Source organism: Pezoporus occidentalis, unplaced genomic scaffold (assembly GCF_034315485.1).
Source record: "Pezoporus occidentalis ecotype Australia unplaced genomic scaffold, CSIRO_AGI_Poc_V1 ctg9, whole genome shotgun sequence".
In the NCBI taxonomy this organism is placed as follows: Eukaryota; Metazoa; Chordata; class Aves; order Psittaciformes; family Psittacidae; genus Pezoporus; species Pezoporus occidentalis.
Window position 1 is genome coordinate 267,237 of NW_026916262.1, and position 24,467 is coordinate 291,703.

At 38.5% G+C, this 24,467-nt stretch overlaps 1 protein-coding gene across 1 annotated transcript in view; it reads left to right on the forward strand.

Moving 5' to 3' along the window:
• CRPPA (CDP-L-ribitol pyrophosphorylase A) overlaps nt 1-23,847 on the forward strand; it is a 125,058-nt gene extending 101,211 nt beyond the window's left edge. The window contains exon 10 of the mRNA XM_062605176.1: nt 20,189-23,847. Coding sequence (XP_062461160.1) covers nt 20,189-20,293 — 105 coding nt within the window. The 3' untranslated portion in view covers nt 20,294-23,847. The remainder of the gene's footprint in view (nt 1-20,188) is intronic.
• The last annotated feature ends 620 nt before the right edge of the window (nt 23,848-24,467 follow it).

A 24,467-nucleotide genomic window follows, 5' to 3' on the forward strand; every position in this document is an offset into this window, starting at 1 on the left:
ATAAATTGAGGACAAATGATTCATCACAGGTCTTTAAAGAAGATGTCTGTTTCTTAACCTGTAACACCCAGACTCTAAGTAAATGGAAAATTGAAAACAAACCTGCAAGACAAAGGCAGGCAGAAAACACAAACTTATTTAAGTGAGGAGCTATTACAATGGCTCAGAAGTATAAATTAAAAAAACCCTTCTTAGGTATAATTTATAGCAATGTAAATGTATCAAGTCTACTGTAATCTTCTGTGCATGGGAAATGACTCATGCAGGTACAGAATTACATGTAGTTTTCTAATGGACCAACGCTTTTTGCAGTATATTGCTTTTATTCTCAGTGACTGTTCAAGTAATAATTTCAGAAGTTACATTTTATTACCACAGGCAGATTAAGTGCAGTTTTTATGAAAAATAAGGATCTGTGGGACTTGGTTTAGTGTTTTGCTGCTTGTGTGTGTGTGTATAAATCAGGTTATGTTTGCCTTTCAAGTAGATCTTTTTTAAAATGCCTCTCTCCCAGACAAAAAGTTTTCTCAGATAAATGAGATTTTGTAACAAATGCAAAGTTCTATGTGGAATCCCAAAAGGAAAAAAATAAAAATCATTCTTTTCCATGTTACAATTGCTTGATACTGGAGAGGGACTCTCCTTCAGGGACTGTAGTGATAGGACAAGGGGCGGTGCGTTCAAACAGTGGAGATTGAGGTTGGATATAAGGAAGAAGTTCTTTACTGTAAGGGTAGTGAGGCACTGGAACAGGTTGCCCAAGTGAGTTGTGAATGCTCCGTCCCTGGCAGTGTTTGAGGGCAGACTGGACAGAGCCTTGGGTGACATGGTCTAGGGAGAGGTGTCCATGCCTGTGGCAGGGAGGTTGGAGCTAGATGATCTTAAGTTCCTTTCCAGCCAAACCCATTCTATGACTATGACAGCCAGCTATGATATCTGAACAAGTTGCAAGCATTAGGCTACTGATCCAAATCACTTTTAGGGAAGGAGAAGGTCATTTGTACCTGTAAACAGGCTTCCTTATTTAGTTTTCTATTTTTTTGCATGTAATGTTGGAGTAGAGTAAGTCAGATACTTCAGAGAAAGCGTATAGAGATTTAACAGATTCTAGGTTTAGCAAGTCTGCATTTTAGCAGTTTAGTGCTTCTAAACCAGGGTATCTCAGGAGCATAGCATCAAAACTGTGTGAACTACTTGACTTGTGGGTGTCCTTGGATTCTGAGTTATACTTCTGAACTTGAGCACCTTTTTCCTGTCCAAAATCCACTGAAAGCCATAAGCCCTTCTGTGAATCTGTGGCTGAATCTCATATGGTTTTGGATACTGTCATCTGGTCTAGGTGTGAATTTTAGTGACCATGTTAAGAGCTGTCTTCCAGTGCCTGGTTTTGTAATTCTGACTTTCTTGTGGATTGTCGCAATCTGGTGCTCTGATTTTAAGTAAAGCTTTTGTAGCCATGTATCTCTTTAATTGCAATGGACACTGAGAGGTCCTTATCTTATACAGAAGGATATTTTTAAAAATCCTTTATTTGAAAGCATTTTTCCATATATGTCAGATGAAAATATTACATACAGTTTGCTAGGGATTGTCTATGAGGTTGTGTCAACTCAGTGTTAATCTTTTATCTGTAACTGTCCACTTGTTTGTCTTCTCTCCTAAATAGTGTAGGAAGCGATTCTGGTCTTGGACATGGAGAAAAATTAACAAAGGAATCCATATGAAATAATGTCAGTCCTGTATTTAAAAGCTGACTTTAGTCTTGCTATACATTAGTTCATCTATTAAGCTGTTTTATGTATAAGCACATACACATATTATTCTTGTCAATGAATTCTGCTGTCATTCAATCACTGTTTATACATGTACCCCAGGAGGCTGTAGCTCACCGTTACCTTCAACTCCTTTCCTGTTAAATGAAATATGAAAGAGTACCTGTGACTGGTATACAAGCCAGATTTCTCACTTTTTTATGTTGCCCTTGGAATCCGATTCCTACTTTTATTAATGTAATCGGATGATACAGTTCACCCATTCAAGCTGCACAGTAGTGTGCTACCCTCTGTTTTTCATTCTTCACTTTTCATGCGATGTCTCAAGCCACAGTTGAAAAGTAGAATTTGCAGAAGAGAGAAAACAGAGTAGACAGCTAGCAGAAGTGGTGAACAAAATGCACTTCGAGTGAACTGACATTATTCATCCCAATTTCCCTTTTGATGACTGGCATTTGAAGATGCAGTAGAAATCATTTATAGTAGAAAAGGTATGCATTTTACATGTTTTATCAAGACTAACTTAAAATAATTTTGAGATACAGATACTTACCAATAATGAATACTTAGTGTCTTAAAGCTAGCAGGAGATGTAGAATCCTAGCTTAAGTACAGTAGGGATGTGTTTGTGACAAATGAGCAATTAATATCAGAAATATTTACACTTTTCCAAGAAAGCTGAAGTTCATGGGATGTTGTCAGAGCCTTGTAATGCCCTTGCAAAGCCATCCTCAGTTTCTGCACCTGAAGTACATGACTGCCAACTTTGTTATGTGAGACTTGAGAGAGTATATATCTACCTGCTGTAAAGCTGATTGAGTTTGTTATAAGCAACAGTCTTTCCTCACACTTTGTTTCATCCAAAAGTCTTGATGTTTGTTGATGTTGAATCTTGGATGTGTCTCTGTATAAGGTGGGACTGACAGCCTGGGCAGTAACTAAAAAATCTGTTTTGGTGACTCATGAAGCTTTTTATGTTTTTACAGTTCTTGCAAGAGAAGGAACTGATTCTAACATAAAATTTATATTTCACTAGTGACAAACCGTAACTGCTATTACAAATTACATAGTGGTTTGAATTACCGTACTCAGATACAGGGATTCACAGACTGTATTTTTAATGAATGTGTGTGAAAACACTTCTTGAATCTTGACCCTGTTGTCATGAATTAGCAGTTTTCTGTAAATATGAACTTACGAAAATACTTACAAACTTTACAGGTTGTAAGTAAACATATTTGTGCATGGTCTATAAATGAAGGGTGGTGGCAGTATCTCACAGTCATTTCTGCATTATAATGCTGTTTATGAGAAACTTTTCTAGTTCTTATCATCTGAACTGCATTTTAATTTGTCTCACAGGTTAAGAAATTCAGAATGAACTAATAGCAATTGCCATTATAAATAGCTTCAGGGATCTTGATAAAATTAATGTTCTGGAGCTGGTGTGCAGTGAGATCATTCACAAATCAGTATGTAGCCTGTTTTCCATATTTCAAAGTGTATTTTCTATTTTATATCAGTAATACAATCCAGGCATTTCAGTCAAAAACAGTACTTCTTGGGTGGTAAAACTCAATAGGTATTCAGTCTCATGCCTTATAAAGCTACTAGAAACAAATTATAATTGTCTTGAAATACAATGCCTGTCATAACTTATTACAGTTTATGTATTATCTATTGTGTTAGTACAATATTGGTTCCTTTAAGCACATACTAGACTCACAGCAGAAAGTAACCTCACAGTGGCCAACGCTAGGACTTAGAAAATTGTAGGGTCCGTGGCAGCTTTCTCAGGACATTATCAGTTGAGCACATGAAAGGATTGCTTTAGAGCTCCTGGTGTTTACTCACTGCAGAATATGAAGTTGGTTGCCACATAGATTTATTCAATATGATGGTAGCTGCAGAAACAAGGATTCCTATACAAAGCTCTTTAAATTCATTACTACCCTAAGTGCATCCTGATGACATGGGGTGAATCTAGCAATGTTTTGGGAAAGATGATTTTGGATTAATTACATTTTATTTTAGAAGTAGCTCTGTTTTTAAAAATATGATATCTCTAATATATTTTGTTGAATTTCAGAGAGAAAAAACTTCCCAATTAATAATTTAAAATATCATTGCAAAATTACTATTAATATCCCTAACCAATAGTTAAGACCATCTTACACAACTGCAGTTCTTTCTTTTGAGTTTGTTTGAACAGATTAATTCTAGTGTATATTCATAAGACACTGAGATTGGTCATAAATACACAGAAATTAAAATTGATGCTTCAAATTTCCATCCTGCTAATAGAATCCTATAAGTTGTATTGAAAAGAAATGGAAAATTAAGTCAGATATTCTAATATCAACTCAAATAATACTCCTGGTATGTTGTATGTGCATTATCACTATAAAAGATTTTACTAGTGGATTTGGACCTAATGAATCTCTATATAAAAGCAAAGCCTGTTTCTTGAAAGTGTAGGTGTTGGATTGTTACGAAGAAACTGAACTAGGTGCTTATTTTGTCCAGGTAAAGAGAACAAAGATTTGAAAAATATTTCAGAAATTTCAGGGCAGTGGAAGACAGGAATTCTTTTGCTAATACATGTTTCTGTTATGCTATACAGTTTATGTAAAAATATGTGCTGCAACTTCAGTGTTATAAGAAGGGCAAAATAACTGAGGCGTGAAGACAGGACTGTTTTTTCAGGTGAAGGTTAAACTAAACAATTCCAGAAATTCCTTCTCCTAGTGTCGGATCTGGTTAAAGGAAAGGATATGCGGAAATCCGCAGGAAATAATCAGAAAGCAGTAACCGAGGATTTTTAAGTTCCATCTTTGGGCTGAAGGAAGTTCACAGACATCCTCACAAGATAGCTTGTGTTTTGTTAATGGACCTTGAAGGGAAACTGTAGCTCTGTTAGTAGATCTGTTTGCCTGGAAGAATGGAAGCTCACTTTGAGCATATAAAAATGTATTCAGCAGCAAAAGTTAATGCAAAAACGTTCCTAGCGTTTTGTTCCTAACAAAAACGTTCCTAATGTTCTTTCCTGACCAGTTAACTTCAGTACTTAATATGAAGGAGACATTGTGACTGAGGACAGCTAGGAGTGTTAAGAGACAAGTCTGTGGCACACAAGTACTGCTGCAGACATAGTTCTGCTTGCTGAATAGACAGCAGATTTATGGAAGCAGAGCATACAGGGTAAAAACTGAGGTCAAGAGCAGGCACGAGGGAATACAGTTTGTTGAAGGCAAAAGAGATATTGAGTCGAGCGGAATTAGTGGAAAGGGAGTTTTAAGATTACTTCTTTTGTCCAGCTGAAACTTTTAAAACATCTTCATGAAAAGCCAAACTACACATTCATCTAATCAGTACAGGCTGAGGAGATGAACAATGTGAAATCAGTGCCATGGAAAAAGATATATGCAGTTCTAAATGCAGCTGTGAACTTGGAAGGAAATAAGCTGAAAGGAAAGAAGAGTCAAAATTGTACTTTCTAGTTGAAGCACCAGGAGATACGTTCTTAACTAGCACGTAACTTATTTGAGAGGCTGAACTAGTTTTTAGTTGTAGATAAAGCTTAGAAAGAGCTAAATTCCTCTTATTTTTAACCAGACAAATCAACGACATAACAGCTCTGCAGGCTGGAATACGTGGGCTCACACAGTGGGTGCTCAGATTCATGTGTGCCATCCAGTGTTCTCACTTGCGTAACTGTACCATTTTGTGTGAGTTATTTCCTTGATAGCTGTGGATATCATGGCCAGCACTGCACAAGATTAAGCTGCTATGTTTCTCTTAAACATAAATGTTGTTACTACAGTACAGTTTTTACAAAAGCGTAATGACTTTTTAAAATCAATTTAAAATTCCTCTGTAGTCTTCTGTCTAGGGTCTGTAATGATTAACTACTGTCAAAATTACGATCAGATTGAAAACTACTTAGTATGCAGCTTGCTTTCGTTTTTAACAGTTACATTCAAAAAATAATCCAACAATTTTGTTAAGCTCTCTAAATTATTCTTAAGTTTATTTTAAATATTATTACCAGTTGACATATTTTAAAATAGCCCAGAGATTCTGCAAGTGAATTATGTGGGTATTTACTTAATATTCAGTATTCTTGTACCACTTCTAAATATTGGTGACAGTAATATTTAGATGAATATTCAGCTTTTATAGGGCAAGCTGAAAAGCAAAACCACTCCACATGCAGGCAAGCTTCAAGACCTCTTTCATCTTGCTGTCTTGGAAGAATAGTGGTCCCCTTTCTCATGGGAAACACTAGTGCCCATCGCCATGAAAATAGCACTGGTCACTTGTTCCTAGCCTATTGATTTCAAGTAGCTTTCAATGACCCAAATTCTAAAGTGAGGAGTAAGTGATGTGGTAAACTCTTACACATCGTGTTTAGTCATGCCCTTGGAAGCTGTCATAAATAGTTTCTTAATCGAATGTCTATTACAAGAAGATACTAGGGAGAACTGAACTTATCTTTGCAGACAGTCACAGGCGTATTTAGAGTTGCAAGTAGGCACAAGATGGTTTTAGGATGTTTTGAAATGAAACTTTGGTAACAATTTAATTGAAAATGTCATAGGCTGTAAACCAGACTCTTCTGTTACGCAACTCAATACAACATGCCTGAAGAGTAAGCTTAACATTGAATGCTAGTCTCAGAAAAAGTGATGTGTTCACAGCTAACAAAATATTTAATCTGTTTTATTTTTAATAAAGCATCTTAATTATGGAGTACAGTTAACCCCTTTGCTAAAGCAAGACTCATTCCTTTATTTCTTTCTTTGTTTTATTCTTTCTGTGGCTTCTGAAAGTTTTAAAACAGCTATTTTTTTAAAAGCATAAACTTTTTCTTTTTTTTTTTTTTATTCTACAAGAGTTTTATCATTTGTGTGTGTATTTCATTTTGAGTATCTTTATTTTTATATAGTCAGGCTATTGTGTTACATGTTTTGGGCTGATACTAGCTGGCAGAAAGAGAGAAGTCTGTCTTGGCAAATGCTAGATTTTACGTAAGAGAACATCTGTGAGCTCCGTATGGGTGTAGCTGGACTCTCGTAGCCTAAAAGAAAACTAGAATCTAAAAGCAAGCACATCTGTCCCCTTACAATTGTAAGGATTATACATTTTGAGTTTAAGGATAAGGATTTACTGGTGATGCCTGAGGAACGGTACTAACTGCTCTGTGTTTTAGCTACAGGGCAAGTTACGGGCCCTCTTCTGGCTTCCTGTCATCTGGCTTACAGTTGAATGTTTTTTTTCTGAAACTGGCTGTCTGACCTCCAGCTATGTGGTGGTTTAATCAGTAGCTAGTGGCAGGAGAGATTCCTCCGCGTAATTCTACAGTTCGGCTACAGAGGGGTGACTCAGAACAGCCATCACAGCATGAGCTATGTAGAGGCTGCAAAAACCAGCTGAGAAAGCAAGTAAGCACATGTGCAAGTAGTCCGTGTTGACACTTTTTGCTATTCCAGTCATACTGCTAGCAAGTTATCTGGCTTGAGGGTATTTCAATTTTATCTTTAAAAATTATACTATACCCCTTAGCCCTGTCCATCTGAGAAATAAAGTTTGGATCAACTTTTTTAGAAATACTATTTCCTTGTGGATACTGGACAGAGAGAGATTCATTCAGTTCATGCCTAAGGGTGCTCCTCAGATAAGCTGCCCAGTCTCAGTGTGTAGGTAAACATTGTGTAGGCAACATACCTGAAAGAAAAAGATAGAGGCAAAATCACATTCTCCATTCACAGCAGGTTTGAGTCTATTTGAGCGTACCTGTGTTTAGAACGCCGTTGCTCGTAGAACCATTCATGCTTTCAAGAAATGCAAGTTCTGTTCCTGCTTACTAGATTCACAGAATCATAGAATGGTTTGGGTTGGAAGGGACCTTAAAGATCATGTAGTTCCCACACCCCTGGCATGGACAGAAACACCTTGAACTAGACCACACTGCTCAAAGCCTCTTCCAGCCTGGCCTTGAATACTGCCAGGGATGGGGCAATTACTGCATAAAGACTGCTTTGGAGCAGAAACAAGTCCATGTTCTGAGCAGAGGGATGTTGAGAACAATCAGAATTACTGCAAAATTAATGTATTAAAATGTCACATTGGTGTGAGAGACAAAGGGAATGCATCTTTGTCAATAACTTGTGTTGTAACTTGTTTTTCCCCTGTTGACTCCTTTCCTTTTACTCTCCAAGGAGAGATGTCACCACATGTCTTTGTAACTTTTTCTCTAATTTTTGTATGCTTTTTCATCAGTCTGGTAATTTTACTTTTGGAGGAAAGTATACTAGCTTGGCCTTACACAAAAGTCTTGGAATTCTAAGCTATGTAGATTGTTTGCCTTCCAGGAGGATGTAGACCCTCAGCTGGAGATAGGAAATCAGAGATGGGACATCAAACATCACACAGACGTGGTCAAAGAAATAGAATTTGAGTGATGAAAGTTGCAGGATGGACATTCAATTTTAAATGTTAATGTGTGATTCAAGGATGTTTTCAAATTTCAGTGTGCAACTTAAACATGTATTTTTTATGTTGTATACTCCAGTCAGTCCCTCCTCAACAGACTGATGTGATGATGCGACTTGAGAGGTACTTGCAAGCAAATAGCTAGATTTAATTAAGAGGATCAAATTAGGGAAATCTGTGATATCAGATGCTTACCAATAAGCTTCTAGACAGCCACTCACTGTGTCTCACTGCCCAAAACACTGGCATTTGAGTTACTTTAAAGCTGCTATTGAAATTTTGAGAGCAGTTGAAGAAGAGAAGGCTGTGTGGAGACCTCATAGCAGCCTTCCAGTATCTGAAGGGGGCCTACAAGGATGCAGGAGAGGGACTCTTCATCAGGGACTGTAGTGATAGGACAGAGGGTAGTGACTTCAAACTTAAACAGGGAAGTTCAGTCTAGATATAAGGAAGAAGTTCTTTACTGTGAGGGTGGTGAGGCACTGGAACAGGTTGCCCAAAGAAGTGGTAAATGCTCCATCCCTGGCAGTGTTCAAAACTGGGTTGGACAGAGCCTTGGGCGACATGGTCTAGTGTGAGGCATCCCTGCCCATGGCTGGGGGCTTGGAGCTAGATGATCTTAAGTTTCCTTCTAACCCAAACCATTCTGTGATTCTTTGATTCTGTAAGAACAGTTACCTATTAGGGCTTCTGTAGCAAAGAAAGAGTTCAATGTTGAATTCCAGTCCCTGCAACTGTAAAATAACTGGGCTTGTAATACTGCTGTTACTTTGGTTTGTATTTATGTAACCAAGATTGGAACGTGGCCTTTACCCCACTGAACTGATACTATCATCCTAAAAATTTGGAAGCCACACGACTGAGATGTGAACAATAGCCCAGCACATGTGCACACATACTTTGCCCCTCGGAATCTCTTGTGTTTTGTTTGTTTCTTTCCCCAAAGGAGAAGTTTTAATTTTGTTTTTTTGTAGGCTATACAGTTTTTCCTCTGAACCATCTCAAATAAATTATCTGTAATAAAGAGGAATTTTTCCAACCAGTTAGTTACTGCAGCCATGTGCTGGTATTTCAGATTATTCACAGTCCGTGGGAGTCGTATAATGACTATTTTAATGACTGAACAGAATACTTATATTGAAATGGATGAAAGCAAACCTCTCCTTATTTTGAAGAGCTGGATGTCTATTATGCATAATATTCCATATGATGTTAGCACCTATAGAAGGGGACAAACCTGTGTTCCATTGAAAGGATGGAAAAAATGCTTATGTTTTCTCTGCAGAGCTTTTCAGGATACTCCAGGAGGTTCCAGTGCATCACTCATTCTTTCCAAAGACCTTCCCTTTTTGTGGCAGTCACTGAAAAGTAGCCCAGTCTTTCTCTACAACACTGATAAACACAAATTATATGTCACAAGTTACATGAAGCTGCTCTCCTGGACATTTGTATGCAAAATTCTGTAGGCTGTGATGACTGAAGCTTTTCTTTTCTTGTACTACTTATTAGCAACTTAGATGTTTGCAAACTGCTATATTCATTTTTTCCTTCAAAAGTACAACCAATCTATGTTGTCAAGAGAATATGTGACAGAAAGGAAACACCTTTAATATCAAAATCTACTGCATTAAATTTACTGTAAAATATGTACTTTTTTGCTCATGCTAGAAGTTTATATGAAGAAGTGGTGTATTTTTTAATCTGTTCCCATTAGGAGATTTTGTCAGATCCTAAGTAAGGATGGCACAGTGCTCCAGAGTTTGAGAAGCATTCAGATATGATACCTACCTACTTATAATTTTATGATTACACTGGTGACCCCATATCTCACTGGGTAAAAATGTCCTGGTTGGTTCTTTGAAGGTTTTTATTTTTTTAACCTGCAGTATGATACAGTTTGCCTATCAGATAGAGCCTCTGGCATTGATATCATCTCATGTGAGCTTTAGCAATAGCATGCTTTTTGTATTTTGAGGATGGAGACAGTCGCATACTTAATCTTTTACCTCTGTTGTTTCTCCTTCTCCCCTTCCTCCTAGCTTCCTCCTCCACCACTTCTCTCCATCTTCCCCACATACATATTTTTGCTTTCCTTCTTACTGCTGAATAGGGCTAAACCAGTAGTCATTGAGTGAAACTGAGCTTCAAAGTGCTGTATTTCTCAGCTTATAATAGAAAAGCAGATAAACTGTGTTGAACTGCTTTTGCTTTGCTACTAGTTCCATGTATCAAGTGCATCCATAAGTTATCCATAACTGCTCCATCTTCGCTTGGTGCCTGGTACACTGCAACAGCCCATAAATGATTTGACCGATTGGGGTGTTATGTTTTGCTGGAGGCCAGCACTACTTAACCTGTTTTTTTCTGTATGTGTGTGTGTGGTGGGTCTGCTTTGTATTCCTGGCTGCCTGCAAAACTTACCACTGCAGTCCATCAAGTTATTTATAGACTCACAGTGGAGCAGGCAGCAGAGTATCCACCACACATACATACCAAGGAAAATGCTATTATATGCTGTTGCGGTGTAGAAGGCTCAAATCCCACTCCCATGTGAATTCGTTAGTGCTATCAGACTGATCCAAATCTTTCTGAATCCAGAGGAAAGACTTGCCACAGCATCACTTGACTGTAGTCCAGTATTAGATTTTCAACAGCTTGCAGTGCTGGTTGTCAGAGAAAAAGGGAAGTCTCTGTACATCAGGAGCATTTCAGTCTTCCTATATTGGTAGCAAGATTTTTTCCATCCACCTGAAAATCATTATAGAATCACAGAATAGTTAGGGTTGGAAAGGACCTTAAGATCATCTAGTTCCAACCCCCTGCCGTGAGCAGGGACACCTCACACTAAACCGTGTCACCCAAGGATTTGTCCAACCTGACCTTGAGCACCGCCAGGGATGGAGCATTCACAACCTCCCTGGGCAGCCCATTTCAGTGCCTCACCACCCTAACAGGAAAGAATTTCCTCCTTATATCCAATCTAAACTACCCCTGTTTAAGTTTTAACCTGTTACCCCTTGTCCTACAGCCCCTAACGAAGAGTCCCTCCCCAGCATCCTTATGCTATGTTTTACAAGGTTACCAGAGTGATGCCTCACAGGGCCTGTAGGTAGAGAACATTAACATATATTAGCATGCATACATGTCATATTATAGACTTACTTGGTAACATACTGTATTAGGAGACCACCTCTAAGAAACCTCAAACACATCATATACTTTTGCAGACAACTGCATCTATTAAATGGCTTATTCCTGCTAGTGTTTTTACACCAGTCCCATACAGGTGGCAGAACTGGCTGCTAGCTCAAGCAGTAGGTAGCTTGTTGAACAACTTAGAGGGAAAGATGGTTGACAGGCGGTTGTACTATTGCTACTGGCATACTCCTGCCAAGAGCTTCGATCAGATAGTGGTAAGTGGTGAATGAAGACTCTTGCTTAAGCTGCAGTGATTAAATGTGCTGAAAATGCTCTTTATAACAAACTTCAGAGAATTTTTTGGCCCAGGAGTTTTTATTGATTGTTCAGTATGATCATGCTAACAACTTTTCTTACAGGGGAAAAAAAAATAAAGACTTGGAGAAGACAAGAACAAGGAAATATATAGCCTAGGCCTCCAAGTGACAGAGGCATTGTCACTGAGTTCATGTCTGTTCCAAACACCATTTGAGTATTTCACATCAAATGAACAAATTTTTGGAGGCAAAGTTAGAACAGAGTTCTCACATGCTTCCCAGATGTCTGGACTAGTGTCTAGACTGCAGTCTTGTCATCTCTCTGTTGTGATATGGTGGCTCTGCACAGAATGGGTATTCCTTCACAGGGATTTTAACCCCAATCCAAAAAAAGAGTAAACTGGGAGGTGGATTAAACACTTCAGACAAAGAAGGGAACTGAACCGTGGTCGCCTTCATGCTGCAGAACACAGAGATAATGGAGCTGATCTGAAACTGTTGATTTAGGGGAATTCTGTCTATTCAGTTCATACTAGAGAGAGGAATTAATCTTATTTGGGTTATTGTTTGTTTGTGGTGTTTTGTTGGGGTGTTTTCTAGCAAAAGAGTGATGTTTACCTTCAGTTTTAAAGCTGTGAATGTAAGGTGAAAAGATACATGCAGTAGCATTAGGGACATAATCCTTACAGGCTTACTTGTCTGTCCTCAGTGTCTGCGCCATCCTTGTAAATGTTGATGGCTCTCCATTTTTTAATGAGGAGCTATAAGAGGCATGGTTCATCAGCGGTACAGGAGGGAGAGATACAGTACAGTATCAGATATTTATGTACAATTTACCAGGGTTTGCGTTGCTTGTGGCATTGATGTACAGCTGTTTAACTGCAGGGAATTAATTAACTCAGATCTATCAGAGTTCATTAGCTAAGGGGTCTGCTAGACTCCATTAGAACAGTGACAGTTTGTTTCTTCCAGTGCCACTCATCAGTCCTCATTGCATCCCAAGTATCTAGATTTCTAAATTACTTCTGTTTTGAGGAGTATCCACTAATGAAGAGTTGATTGCATTTTCTTAGCTCAGAAAGGAAGCAGGGCTGTGTATACAGAGGTTCAATTATGAACCTGCTGGAGCAATTTTGAAGCCAGCTATCTATCTGAACGCAAATGCTACCTTAATTATTTATGTATTACTTGAAAGGAAACCTAAAAATATTCAGAGAAATAGTTTTCTTATCTTTTAGAATTATCTGCATAGCTATGTTCTTATTAAGATGAATTGCTGCATTGATATTATGTATGAGATGTCACTTATCAATAGATCCTTTGGCACATGGATTAAAAAATGTGATATGGAAGCATTTTAAGAAGAAGGAGACTTCAGATTAATTGGTACTATTACAGAAATGGAGGTTGCTTTAATATGTAGATGCATGCCACTACTTATCTTGAGTAGGAAAAAAATGCCTCTTCATGAATGTAGCAGAGAATTCTTTATGGCAAGATTAAACACCAAACCATGTTATACGATTGATTTCTGGTAGTGGAAGAACCTCAGCCCCACTTCAAATCATCTTTATAAATAAAAAATATAAATTGAAGAAGAACATGTCAAGTATTGAGGGTTTTGAGGGTAGATTTTATTGTTGTTTTTTGAGGCAGGATACTTTTGAGGCTGAGAGAGTTGGGCTTGTTCAGCCTGGAGGAGAGAAGGCTCTGGGGAGACTTCACAGAAGCCTTCTAGTGCCTAAAGGGGGCCTATAAGAAAGCTGAAGAGGGACTTTTTACAAAGGCATGTGGTGATAGGACAAGAGGGAATGGCTATAAGCTGAGAGAGGGTAGATTTAGATTAGACATTAGGAAGAAATTCTATGTTATAAAGGTGGTGAGACACTGGCACAGGTTGCCCAGAGAAGCTGTGGCTGCTTCATCCCTGGCAGTGTTCAAGGCCAGGTTGGATGAGGCTTTGAGCAATCTGGTCTACTGAAAGGCGTCCCTCCTCTGGCAGGGGTTTGGAATTAGGTGACTACTTCCAACCCAAACCATTCAGCGATTCTATGATGCTGTGATTCTCTATTTGGTTGCTCTGAGTGCAAATAAAACACTGTCAGTACGTGACATCAGGCAAGTTCTGGAGGCACCTGGTATAGCCTTAGTATAAATTGCAGGATCCTGTGGAGTTTTAAATTAACACCAACCCCTCTTGTACTGCCAACATACTCTTTTGCAAGATGGTTGCCAGAACGCAGACTGTTTCAGCCTTTTTCCACTCATGCCGTGCGGTGTACCTAGTGTGCACCCAGGCCCACGCTGCGAAAGGGAGCAGTGGGCACGCAGTCCTTCTTCTGGATCTGGCCATTTTCCAAAAGGTGTCAGGAATGTGCAGTGCACCCCCAGTGCTGTCTTGGCAGTGTGGTTCATTCCTCTCTTGTTCTCTGTTTGGGTGGGAAAGGTGACCATGGAGCAGTTAATCTTTTTAAATGGCTGTGTTTTATGTGGTGGCTACATGGGATTTGTGCCTTATTCTGGGGTGGATTATCTGATGGTTGTTCTGTGCATTCCTGATGCGTTTGGGTAGGGCACAACTGTCATTTCCCAGTGATACTTCGCTTACATCTATACTGGTAAGTAAAATAGGCCAGGGATGGTTCTCCTTTCCTCAGGCTAAAAGTCACAGCATGCCTCATGTCCATATGGCTAAGTTCTTGTTTCCCAAAAGAGGGTGGCCTCATTCAGCCTGTCGAGTGGGAGCAGTCCCTGGCCTGTGCTGTCTCATGAGCCATGCCCAGCCATTGTCTGGGAACATGTTAGCTGGCAGGAGTCAAAACTGTGCCAGGGAGTGGGCTTACAATAGAATAGCAAGGGCAGGGGCATGCCAGCACATGCCCTGGCCCTCCTTCCATTCCTGGTACAAATGTAGCTGTATCAATACTGCTGTTCCCTGAGTTTAGCAGCATCTTTAAATCAGGTTTTCTGTCAGCCATATAATACGGGTTAACATTACAGTTCTATTCATTTTTAAAAACAGTATTAAATGGAAAGTCAAATAATATTACCGCAAAACAGAGTCCAAATAATGGAACACAGCTGGTTTGTTCCTTTGAAGGGATGCAGTAGAAAGCAGAGGTAATACCTGCAGAGGTTTTATTTTTTGAGCTAAAGAGGGTAGTGTTTGTTTTTCAAGCTGTGCTTAAACTAAACTAGTACATATGTAAATTGAAATGCATGTATGTGAAATGCCAGCTGGGGGGGCGAATCCTAACCAGATTGAAGCAAGGAAATGAATCGTTAGGGGAATGTCAGTAAATATTCAGATATCCTCATAGTTCCTTAAACAAATGCACGTTTGTAAAATATCAGATTGCATATTCCAAACACAACTCTAACTCTGTCCCTGTATCCATTCCCAGTCTTATTCTGAAAACCAGAAAACCCCTACAGTCAATAACTCTACATCAAATAAATTCTGAGTTACAACCATCACACAATATGGTTATGTTGGAATATTTTTACTATTTAATAACAGACAAAGTGGATATTTTATTTTGGAATCAAAGTGCTGTTATGTAGATTTATGGTTTATAAGGTTGGCAGTGTTTCTGAGTATTTTCCAAAGTACATAAATATAAAGTGGTAAAAGTTTTGTTTTTAGCTTATAAATGTAGTTAATCATCTGTTCAAACAATAAAAAGTTCTATTTATTAATGGCCAAGCAATGGTTAGGGGGTTTTGCTTTTTCTTTTTACAAGACACTCATTTAAGGCAACTGGATGAAATGAATAGACAGTGAATATCACAACGGTTTAGAGGGGGATCATGGCACACCACTTGATCATGTGGAACTTCAGGCATTAATCCACTGAAGTCATTACTGCCTCTGAGTCTTACTTAAAGGTCACAGTCTTTTTAAAGGACTTAGCTGGTGAGCAGAGGAACTCTTGGTGTTTGATGCCTCCCGTGTGTGAACAGGTGTGAGCTCCCTGCCTGCCATGTTCAGGTATGTTCCCCACTTGGAATCTGCAGCACTGAATAGTGGGTGGGCAGTAACGTGCAAGAGCTCTTGTGGGCTACAGGAGGATTTCTATTGATCGTTCTTTTCTTACATCCTGGTTTTTATCATGGTTACAGTATATGCAAACATGTCAGGCAATTAGGCATGTGAAGACCTGGCTCTGTGTGATTATTTGACTTCCTGCAACTAATAATGAGATTTTTGAAAGATTTAGTGCTATGCCATTGAATAAAAAAGAGGATCGGAGGCCTGTATGTGCAGTGGGGTTAGGTGTGGTAGATGAAATTTGTCCTGGCATTCTTACTGAAGCCTTCCTGTAGGCACTATCCGCTGCAGTCGGCACTGTTGCCAGAAATAACATTGCAGTGTCAGAAACATGGGTGTTTTAAGGGTATAGCCGGGGGACTTAAGTGTTCACTTGTTTAACTTCAAATTAATAAAGACCCACAAGATTCTTTTTCTTTCCCAGATTGTTGTCATTTTAATTCTTTTTAATATCCTTCATAAATACTGCTGGCATCCAAATTACATATAACTACTTAGGAAAAAGCTTAAGTATCATTGTGGCACATTGAAAATACCCCCTTACATGTACAGTAACAGCCTAAAATGAAATAAATTCCCTGCAGGATTGAGAGGAGAGGAAAGAATCCTTAAGATACAACTTAACCATCATGTCAGTCAACATTATGCCCCCACTTTGAACAACGTGTTCTCTTTCAGTTGTTAGAATTTCTTTTTCTGTTCTTTTTTTTTTTTTTTTTTATGATAATATGGACTAGGAATGATCAACAAAAGTTCTAAATTATGCACAGGCTATTCCCATTGAATACTGCAGTAATGATTCCTAGCATAAGAGTGAGTTCTGATTCTCAGAAAGTTATACGATGATTCTGAAATTCCTGGAAGAGTCCAGTTCTTCACGTAATTTACTACCTCTTTCCAGTAAGACTGCAACTGTGAGAATAAGGCCACTTGAAATCAGCACACACTTGACCTCTGTGGCACTAACTTCTTCTGCACTCAGAGGCTGGCTCATAGGCCCAGGCACTGGACGCTGTTCAAAGATAGGTGACCCTGAGATCAGACTGAGACAGCGCTATTGGGAAGGAACAACAGGATAAATTAAAAACTAGTAACCCCAATGATAAGTACTTCAAAGGACTGCCCTGTTGAAAGCTTCAGTACCTGCTGCATGATGTCATTTAACCATCAACTGTAACTGCATAGAATTAAGACTATCATCTTTTCTATTACATTTGTTGTCTTTAATGAGATAATGCATATTCACTTAAAGATACACTCCTGCTTATTTCTAAAAAACAGACTCACAGGGGCTAATCCTTACACTTCATTGTTCCTGCCATTGTACTGACTGAGTCTCAAAAAGACAGGAACCATTAGGTTTCCCAAATAGTTATATTAATAGTATTAATAATCAGACTAGTAGAAATGAAGTAATTGTAAAACTTGCAAAGACATTTTAATTTGTGCAGGTTACTTTTTACGTTTCTCGTTTTGAACAAACTGCAATTCACCACTCAATGTCAGTGTGCTTTATAGACCACTTCTGTGTGCAGGTTTCTGTATGCATTGCCTGTGTTACAAATAGTACTCATAATTTTTTACATGTCTTTTCTTCAGAACATGGAAATTAACACAACAGCATTAGGTTTAGCTTTAGAAAAAGCTTTTTTTCAGTCTAAAGGTATCTTATGGTGTCACTTTCAATCTCTCCTGTGAAAGTTAATTTTCTTTCTCTTGCTTCCTTTTATGTTAAAAAACTTAAATAATTTATTAGCACAGAGGAATGTGTGCTGAATTCAGTAACCAAAAGAGGATGTGGAAAGATTTATTGGGAGAAACATTAAGAGCATTCCTGGCCAGGTGTATTTTATTTCTTTTTCTGTGAAATGGGGGGAAAAAAATATACGCCTCCAGCCAACATTAGATATGGCTGGAAGCCCATTTGGAAAGTAGTGTCTGTAACTGGGAAGTGTTTCCTGAGAGAAACTGGACCAAAAGCAATGAGGACACAAAGAGATTGGCATTGCTGAACAGCAAATGTGCGCCAGAGCTTGAAAGCGACTGCAGCGTTTGCCTTCCGAGTGGGTGTTTGCATATGACTTCCGCTCTCCTTGTACCTTGCACAGCAGCGTATACCCATGGGAAACGAGGAGCGAAACTTCTGCCAAACTGGAGCAGTGGATTCTTGAGTTCCTCTTTGCATCCTCGGTCTGTGACAAAAGGTTCTGAGGGAGCAGGACCTGAGTACATACACTTGTGCACTCCTTGCTTAGCAGAAGGAAGTGTCACTTTGTGAGCAGCAAGACACAGCTGGGGTGAACGTCTTTAGGACATTTTTTCAAACACTGATAAGTATTTTTACTGCATAATAGAATATATATTACATGAATTTGTGGAGAGTGTAATCTTTTGGGGGGTTACAAACAGTGACACCTTAATTATTTGATGATTTTTATGACAAAATTCCATTGAAATACAAATATAATTTATCCAGGACTTATAAAGGAATGCAGTATAAACTGTAAATTTCTAATTCTATCCTCTTACCTCTCTGGCACATTTCCTGTGATTTACATACAGCCCAAAGTTAATAAGAGCATTATAGAATCACAGAACAGTTTGGGTTGAAGGGGACCTTTAAAGGTCCTTTAGTCCAGTCCCCTGCAAGGAGCAGGGACATCTTTAACTAGACCAGGTTGCTCAGAGCCCCGTCAACTTGACCTTGAATGTTTCCAGGGATGGCGCATCCACCACCTCTCTGGGCAACCTGTTCCAATGTCTCACTACCGTAATTGTAAAACATTTCTTCTTTATATCTAGTCTGAATTTCCCCTCTTTTTGTTTAAAACCATTACCCCTCGTCCTATCACAGCAGGCCTTGTGAAAGTGTCTCTCACTGTCTTTCTTATAGGCCCTCTTTAAGCACTGAAGGGCTGCAGTAAGGTCTCCCCAGAGTCCTCTGTTTTCCAGGCTGAACAAGCAAACTCTCTCAGCCTTTCCTTATGGGAGAGGTGATCCAGCCCTCTGATCATTTCCTCTGGCTATGCTTCAACACAGAGTGTTCCAGGGACACTTTTCCCTTTCAGTTTTTCCTTCAACCCCAACTTCTTAGTCCCCAGCCCCCCTCTATGTTAGCTGAATAGGCGGGCCTCCTCATGAATAGCCTTACTCCTTAAAAAAGCAGTTTTAAAAGTTTTAAATTTGTGTAAGTTGTTGAAACCATTTCCTCTTTCTCCATTACTCCAAGTTTATTAAACATCCTATACAAATTCTTCCTTGATGCAGCATCTTAGAAAAAATAGTGGTGAAAAATATAGACTCAAACTGCTCCATCCTTCTGCCCGAGGCAGGAAGCTGTACCTGCACCCCGTTTTACGTGTAAACAGGTCGCATGTTACAGGACCCTAATGATGAGTTTCCTTCATCTGTCCAATAATCTGTTCCATTGTATACCAGTCCCTGCTGTTAAAACAACTCTCCTGACTTCTTATTGCCCGGTTTAAGTTCTGTTAAGTCTATTGCTTCCAGTTCTACTCATTGTGGAGAACAGCGCTTGCTTTCTCTTTGTAGCTGCCCTTCTGTATTTGAAAATCTTCTAGATTCTCTCCACAATTCTGTAGACCTTTCTTTTCCTCTGTTGCTTCACAGAAATTGTTCTCTCCTATTTCCTTCTCTGGGGATGTGTCCTTGCCTGGCTACACCTATTGCTATTTTCCCAGTGTGCAAATGAAAACATTACTGGTCGCAAGATGCCAGTCTTTTATAGTCGGTGCAATTAGGAAAACTTGGCAGTTTGACAAAGGGCTCTTTCAAATGTGAGTTGGAGTGCTCAGTTAGCAGCACAGAATCAGTCTCATTTTATTACTTCTTCCTGTGTTGGTCTCTATACTACTCTTTGAAGTTATTTGATACAAAGATCAGTCTACGCTACTGAAGTCCCAGTGCTTAAATGTCTGTCTGAGTTTAAGTAGTTTGTAGACTTCAGAGAGGATTCAGTAGGTGCTTGAAGTTACAAGTCTTTAGCTATGTTACCGAATTAAATCCATTTTGTTCCAATGTTTTCAACCCCAAAATTTTTTTACTACTTTTTAGATCTTAAAAATCAGTTAGGAAGGAAGTGATAGAATCAAGCTTCTGTTCTGGAGGTCTCTGGATAGATGGCATTAGTTCTAGCAGTTAAAATACATTCCTTAAAACATAATTTTGCTTGTTAAATCATCATGGAGACTGGAAAATGGATATTACTATGGAATTGTGTTTCCTTAAAATGTAAGTTTTAGAAGTTCTTCTTCTAATAAGTACAAATTTTGAGTTGTTTTTTGTTTTTTTTTTAACAATGGTAATTTTGCATACTTGAAAACTAATTTTAAATATTTACCTTTTCCATTTTTGTAATCATATTGTTTTCCCTGCTCCCTTTTTTCTTTCCCTAGGACTGTTTGCTGCTTCAGGAGACAGTAAATTCTGCTGCTGCTCTTATCCTGGCATTAATAATGGACAGAAACCCAGAGCTGATTGGCCAGCTGTTGGTAGCATAAGACCATAAATCTTGTGTAGCTTTTGGAAATGTTTCTTTTTCCTCATCCATTCACCAAAGGTCTTGAATCATTTTACCCTCTGATGAAAACTCTGGATTTATGACATTTGCTATTAAGATCTTTTTACAATGTATTTTTGATACTTAAAATGCAAGTCTGATATTATGTATAAAGTGTAAAATGGTATACAAATAATTCTGAGATACACTGGGTACTTACTGTGAGGAATGGTACTGAAATGTTTTTGTGAGGTAAATGTTCCATCCCTGGTGGTGTTCAAGGCCAGGCTGGATGATCTTGGGTGATATGGTCTAGTGTGAGGTGTCGCTGCCCATGGCAGAGGGATTGGAACTAGATGATCTTAAGGTCTTTTCCAGCCCTAACCATTCTGTCATTCTATATGATCATTTAAAAACGTGTACTGGTGACACCAAAGCATTCATGCAGAATTGTCTTTAACCCATGTGTGTGTGTTGTACTCTAGGACTGCATGAATTAAATTTAAGATAAAATAATCCCAAAGCACAGCTCATCTTCTTTATGTTAAATTATTTTAAATTTGCTTCTATATCTATTAGTGGCTGTAGAGTTCATTATGTAGTGTAGCCTTCCTGACATCCACAGAAATGATGTTGCAAGAAGTATTTGAAGGGTCATGTCCCTGTCCTCCATGGAATGAAGGTAATCTCCAAACAAAGAAAATATACGCATGGGAACAGCAAGGTGCTAACCCCTAGTTTTGCAGATGCAGTATTCTCTGGCTGTGGCGCTCCTTACTGCTACACTTCTCCCAGTAGCCCTGTGCCATCATTCAGAACTAGCTCCAGTGAGTACCATATTACGTATACCCTTTGTGTTTGCACGTGTATGTATGTGTATGCATGTATGTGTGTGTGCATGCTTAAAGAAAAAGGGTTAAGACTGAAAAAAAGTTTCAGAACCCCCTCTGTAGGTAATGGAGAAATAAGAAGGTTCTGTTAGCTTATCCACAAGAACACAATTTTCCTCTCTCGCTGGTTAGCATGGGTGTGTACTAAGTACTGGTGAAGAGAACTAAGTGTGATGAGTTCAGGTATGTGCTATTGACATACAAGTGTGGAAAGTTGGGACAGGAAGGTCAAATGTTGAATGGTCATTTCATGGAGTATCTCCAGGTATCACAATCACTAATAGCAATACAAGAAGTGGACAGTCCCTGAAAACACCTGGCACCCCCTATGCATCAGACTCAGGGATTCCAGCTTTCCTCCAACTTGTGAAGAGGCTAGGTTAGTGTCTTGTACCTGTCATGACTGGAGTAAGGTCTAAAGAATATCCCCACCAGATGCATCCAGTGAGTCCCCCATTAAGGCTGTCCTGAGCAAGAGCACTGTTGGTTCAGCAATTTTCCCTGTGAAACCAGCATTCCTCCCCTTACTCCCACTATCTTCCACACCCTCTGGTGCTCAGACAAAACTTAGAATAGCATGGTCTGTGTTCGGTCCCCTTCCCCTGAGTATATCTCAATTTTAAATCCCTTTAGAAGCTGATGTTGATCCCAAACTTCCTCTACTGCACAATAAAAAGTTGTTAGCCGACTGTTCTGTATCCAAAGCCCCCATTTTCTTCCACACACAAATCATCCTAAGACAACCAACAAAGTTCTCTTGCGTCATCTGCTTTCTTCTTTGCTTCACTTTTCTCCCTACTTTGATTAATAATCTGTCCTTTTCTGACATTGTACAACGTAAGCATTCATATTAGCTCACTGTATACAACAGGCATATTTTATTCATATATATATTCATATATGCATAGTATGCAAATAAATGAAGAACTAAAGAATTTATTATTGATATGCATAATTTAGCAGGACAGCTTTCACAAATAATTTCCTTAATTCTCTTTTACATTAATAAATTTGATGAAGGAATTTGTCTCACAGGCTTTTAAAAGACACAATGAGAGATATCTCTTTGTAGTTTGTGATTCCTCTTCACTTGAAGATTAGAATACATACAATCTGTGATATGTTTTTCTCAAATAAGAAGCAATTCAATTTAGAAAATTCTTGATGTTTTCCACTCTAAGTTATAATTGTGGTACTTCCTTAGCATTGGTGTGTAAATTGTCATATGCTTAAACAGAACCTTTTACTTTGTGGGGTTGTTTTACTTACCTCATTCTTTTAGAACGATTTCAATCCAATTTGAAAAGTTACTGTAATGAACTGCTGTAATGGGAAATTGTATTATGGTTGTTTATGGACTTATTTTAAGAAGAGAACAGATAATGCACAACAGAAAGCAAGTTTCAGGTTATCAAACATACTTAGTACTAATCTGAAATGGGAGATAATGAGCTTTATTAATGTAGTGTTAATCCTTGTGTTACTTTTTTTTAAAATCTGTAACTATCTTTTTAAATAATGTACAAACATTGAGAAACCCATTTTGCTGGAAGCAAATACACCAACAGAGCCACTAAACTAGATCACGAAATACTAGAACTGCGGTAGGAAAAAAAAGAAACTGGACTGCGATTAATGCTATTGTGTATCCAAACCAAATTTAAATGGTCTTTGGGATGATTGTTAATACTTACAATGGGAATAAAGATATAAAATGAAATTAAGAAACGGGTTGATTGCTTTTTGTCTGTGCATAGTTTCTCACAAATAGCAATATACATGAGAAGCTTGGCAGTCTTTTGTATACACATGCTGTTTTGAATTTAACTAGTGAATCAGTCACCACCCATATTGCTTTGAACATTTGAACAGAGATAACACAGAGTAAATAAAAGCTCAGACTCTGCCAGCCTTGCTTACCTTACTCCTCAAGCACTCTGATTAGTATTCCTTGGGTAGTGTTCATCATAAAAGAGAATACAGAATATGGCCCTAGAAGTCCTTTTCATAACTGCAGAGTTGAGTGAATTAGATCTGTATATTGAAACTAACCCACTTCATGCAAAAATCTCAAAACTAAAGTCCTTCATTTGTCTTAGATCAGTAGACAGAAGAACTTCTAGTTACAATCTTTTTTTCTTCAGCTTTCCAGGCTACCTAACTTAAACAAGATGGCTTGATAGCCCTCTAAAAAGGCTGAATGAAAAGGATAGAAGATGGTGAAATTAAAACCAAAACTGACCCACCCCAAAAACAAACCGAAGAGCAAAGAGAAACAAAGCGAGTTGTTACACTATTGAAATCTGTGCCATAACTCCAGTTGACTTTAAAATAATCACAATGAAGCTTTTAGCTCATCTTGATAACTAATGCAGGCTACAAAACAGAAAGTGCCTCTGGATGTGTTGAAGCTTTTGGTGCATTCAGATATGTATTTCTAGGTGATGCCACAGCTTCATCAGCCCCACAGTGGTGTTTTAGGTGCCATCTAACCAGAAGCTTCCAAAGTCTCGTAAGATTCCCCATTACTGCTTAGCACTTTCTGAGCTACTTTTCCTGTCTTGGAGGTCTCGTCACCAGAAAAGGGTCATAGTTCGTTTGCTGTATTCTCCCTGTCTTGGACACTTACTACTGGTCACTGCTTTTTGTTCATGATTTACTTTTGCAGAAAAGCACATTTACTTCTGGATATGCAAAAGCCTTTTTACCTCATGTCTCCTTCATCCACAATTTTAATCTGACAAATGCTAGTTCATCTTAAAAGCATCCACCAACACGTGCAGACAGTGCATGCTCCCTTTTGTTCCTGTTAAGATATTCCTGGATGAGCCAGAATTCTCGGCAAGAGCTACCCAGTGCAACTGACCCGATGCTTCTGACATAAAAATGGCTGATAGTTGTAAAAACTGTGTTATGGGATGAATCGAGCCCTTCAGAGTATTAGTAGTGCCTCAACTTACGTTTTTCAAGGCTTCTGATTATTCTTTCTGATCCATATGACAGATGCATTAGTCTTATTCTTGCCTGACTGGGGAAAAAATAAAGAAGTATTTAGTTATTAGATTGATTAAGGCAGATGCAAAGATTAGTAGTTGATTTTTCTCTTTGTGTAGGTAGTGAAAGAATGGTATTCAGAGGAATTTCCTCTTGTTTGTTTCAAAGATCACTTATTAAAAACACAGATAATTCTCACTGAAACAGGGAGAGCTGCTGAGACTTGTAAAAAGAATAATATCTTTAAGGGTTCCCATTGGTAACGTCTGTTATGAAATATTAAGATATAAA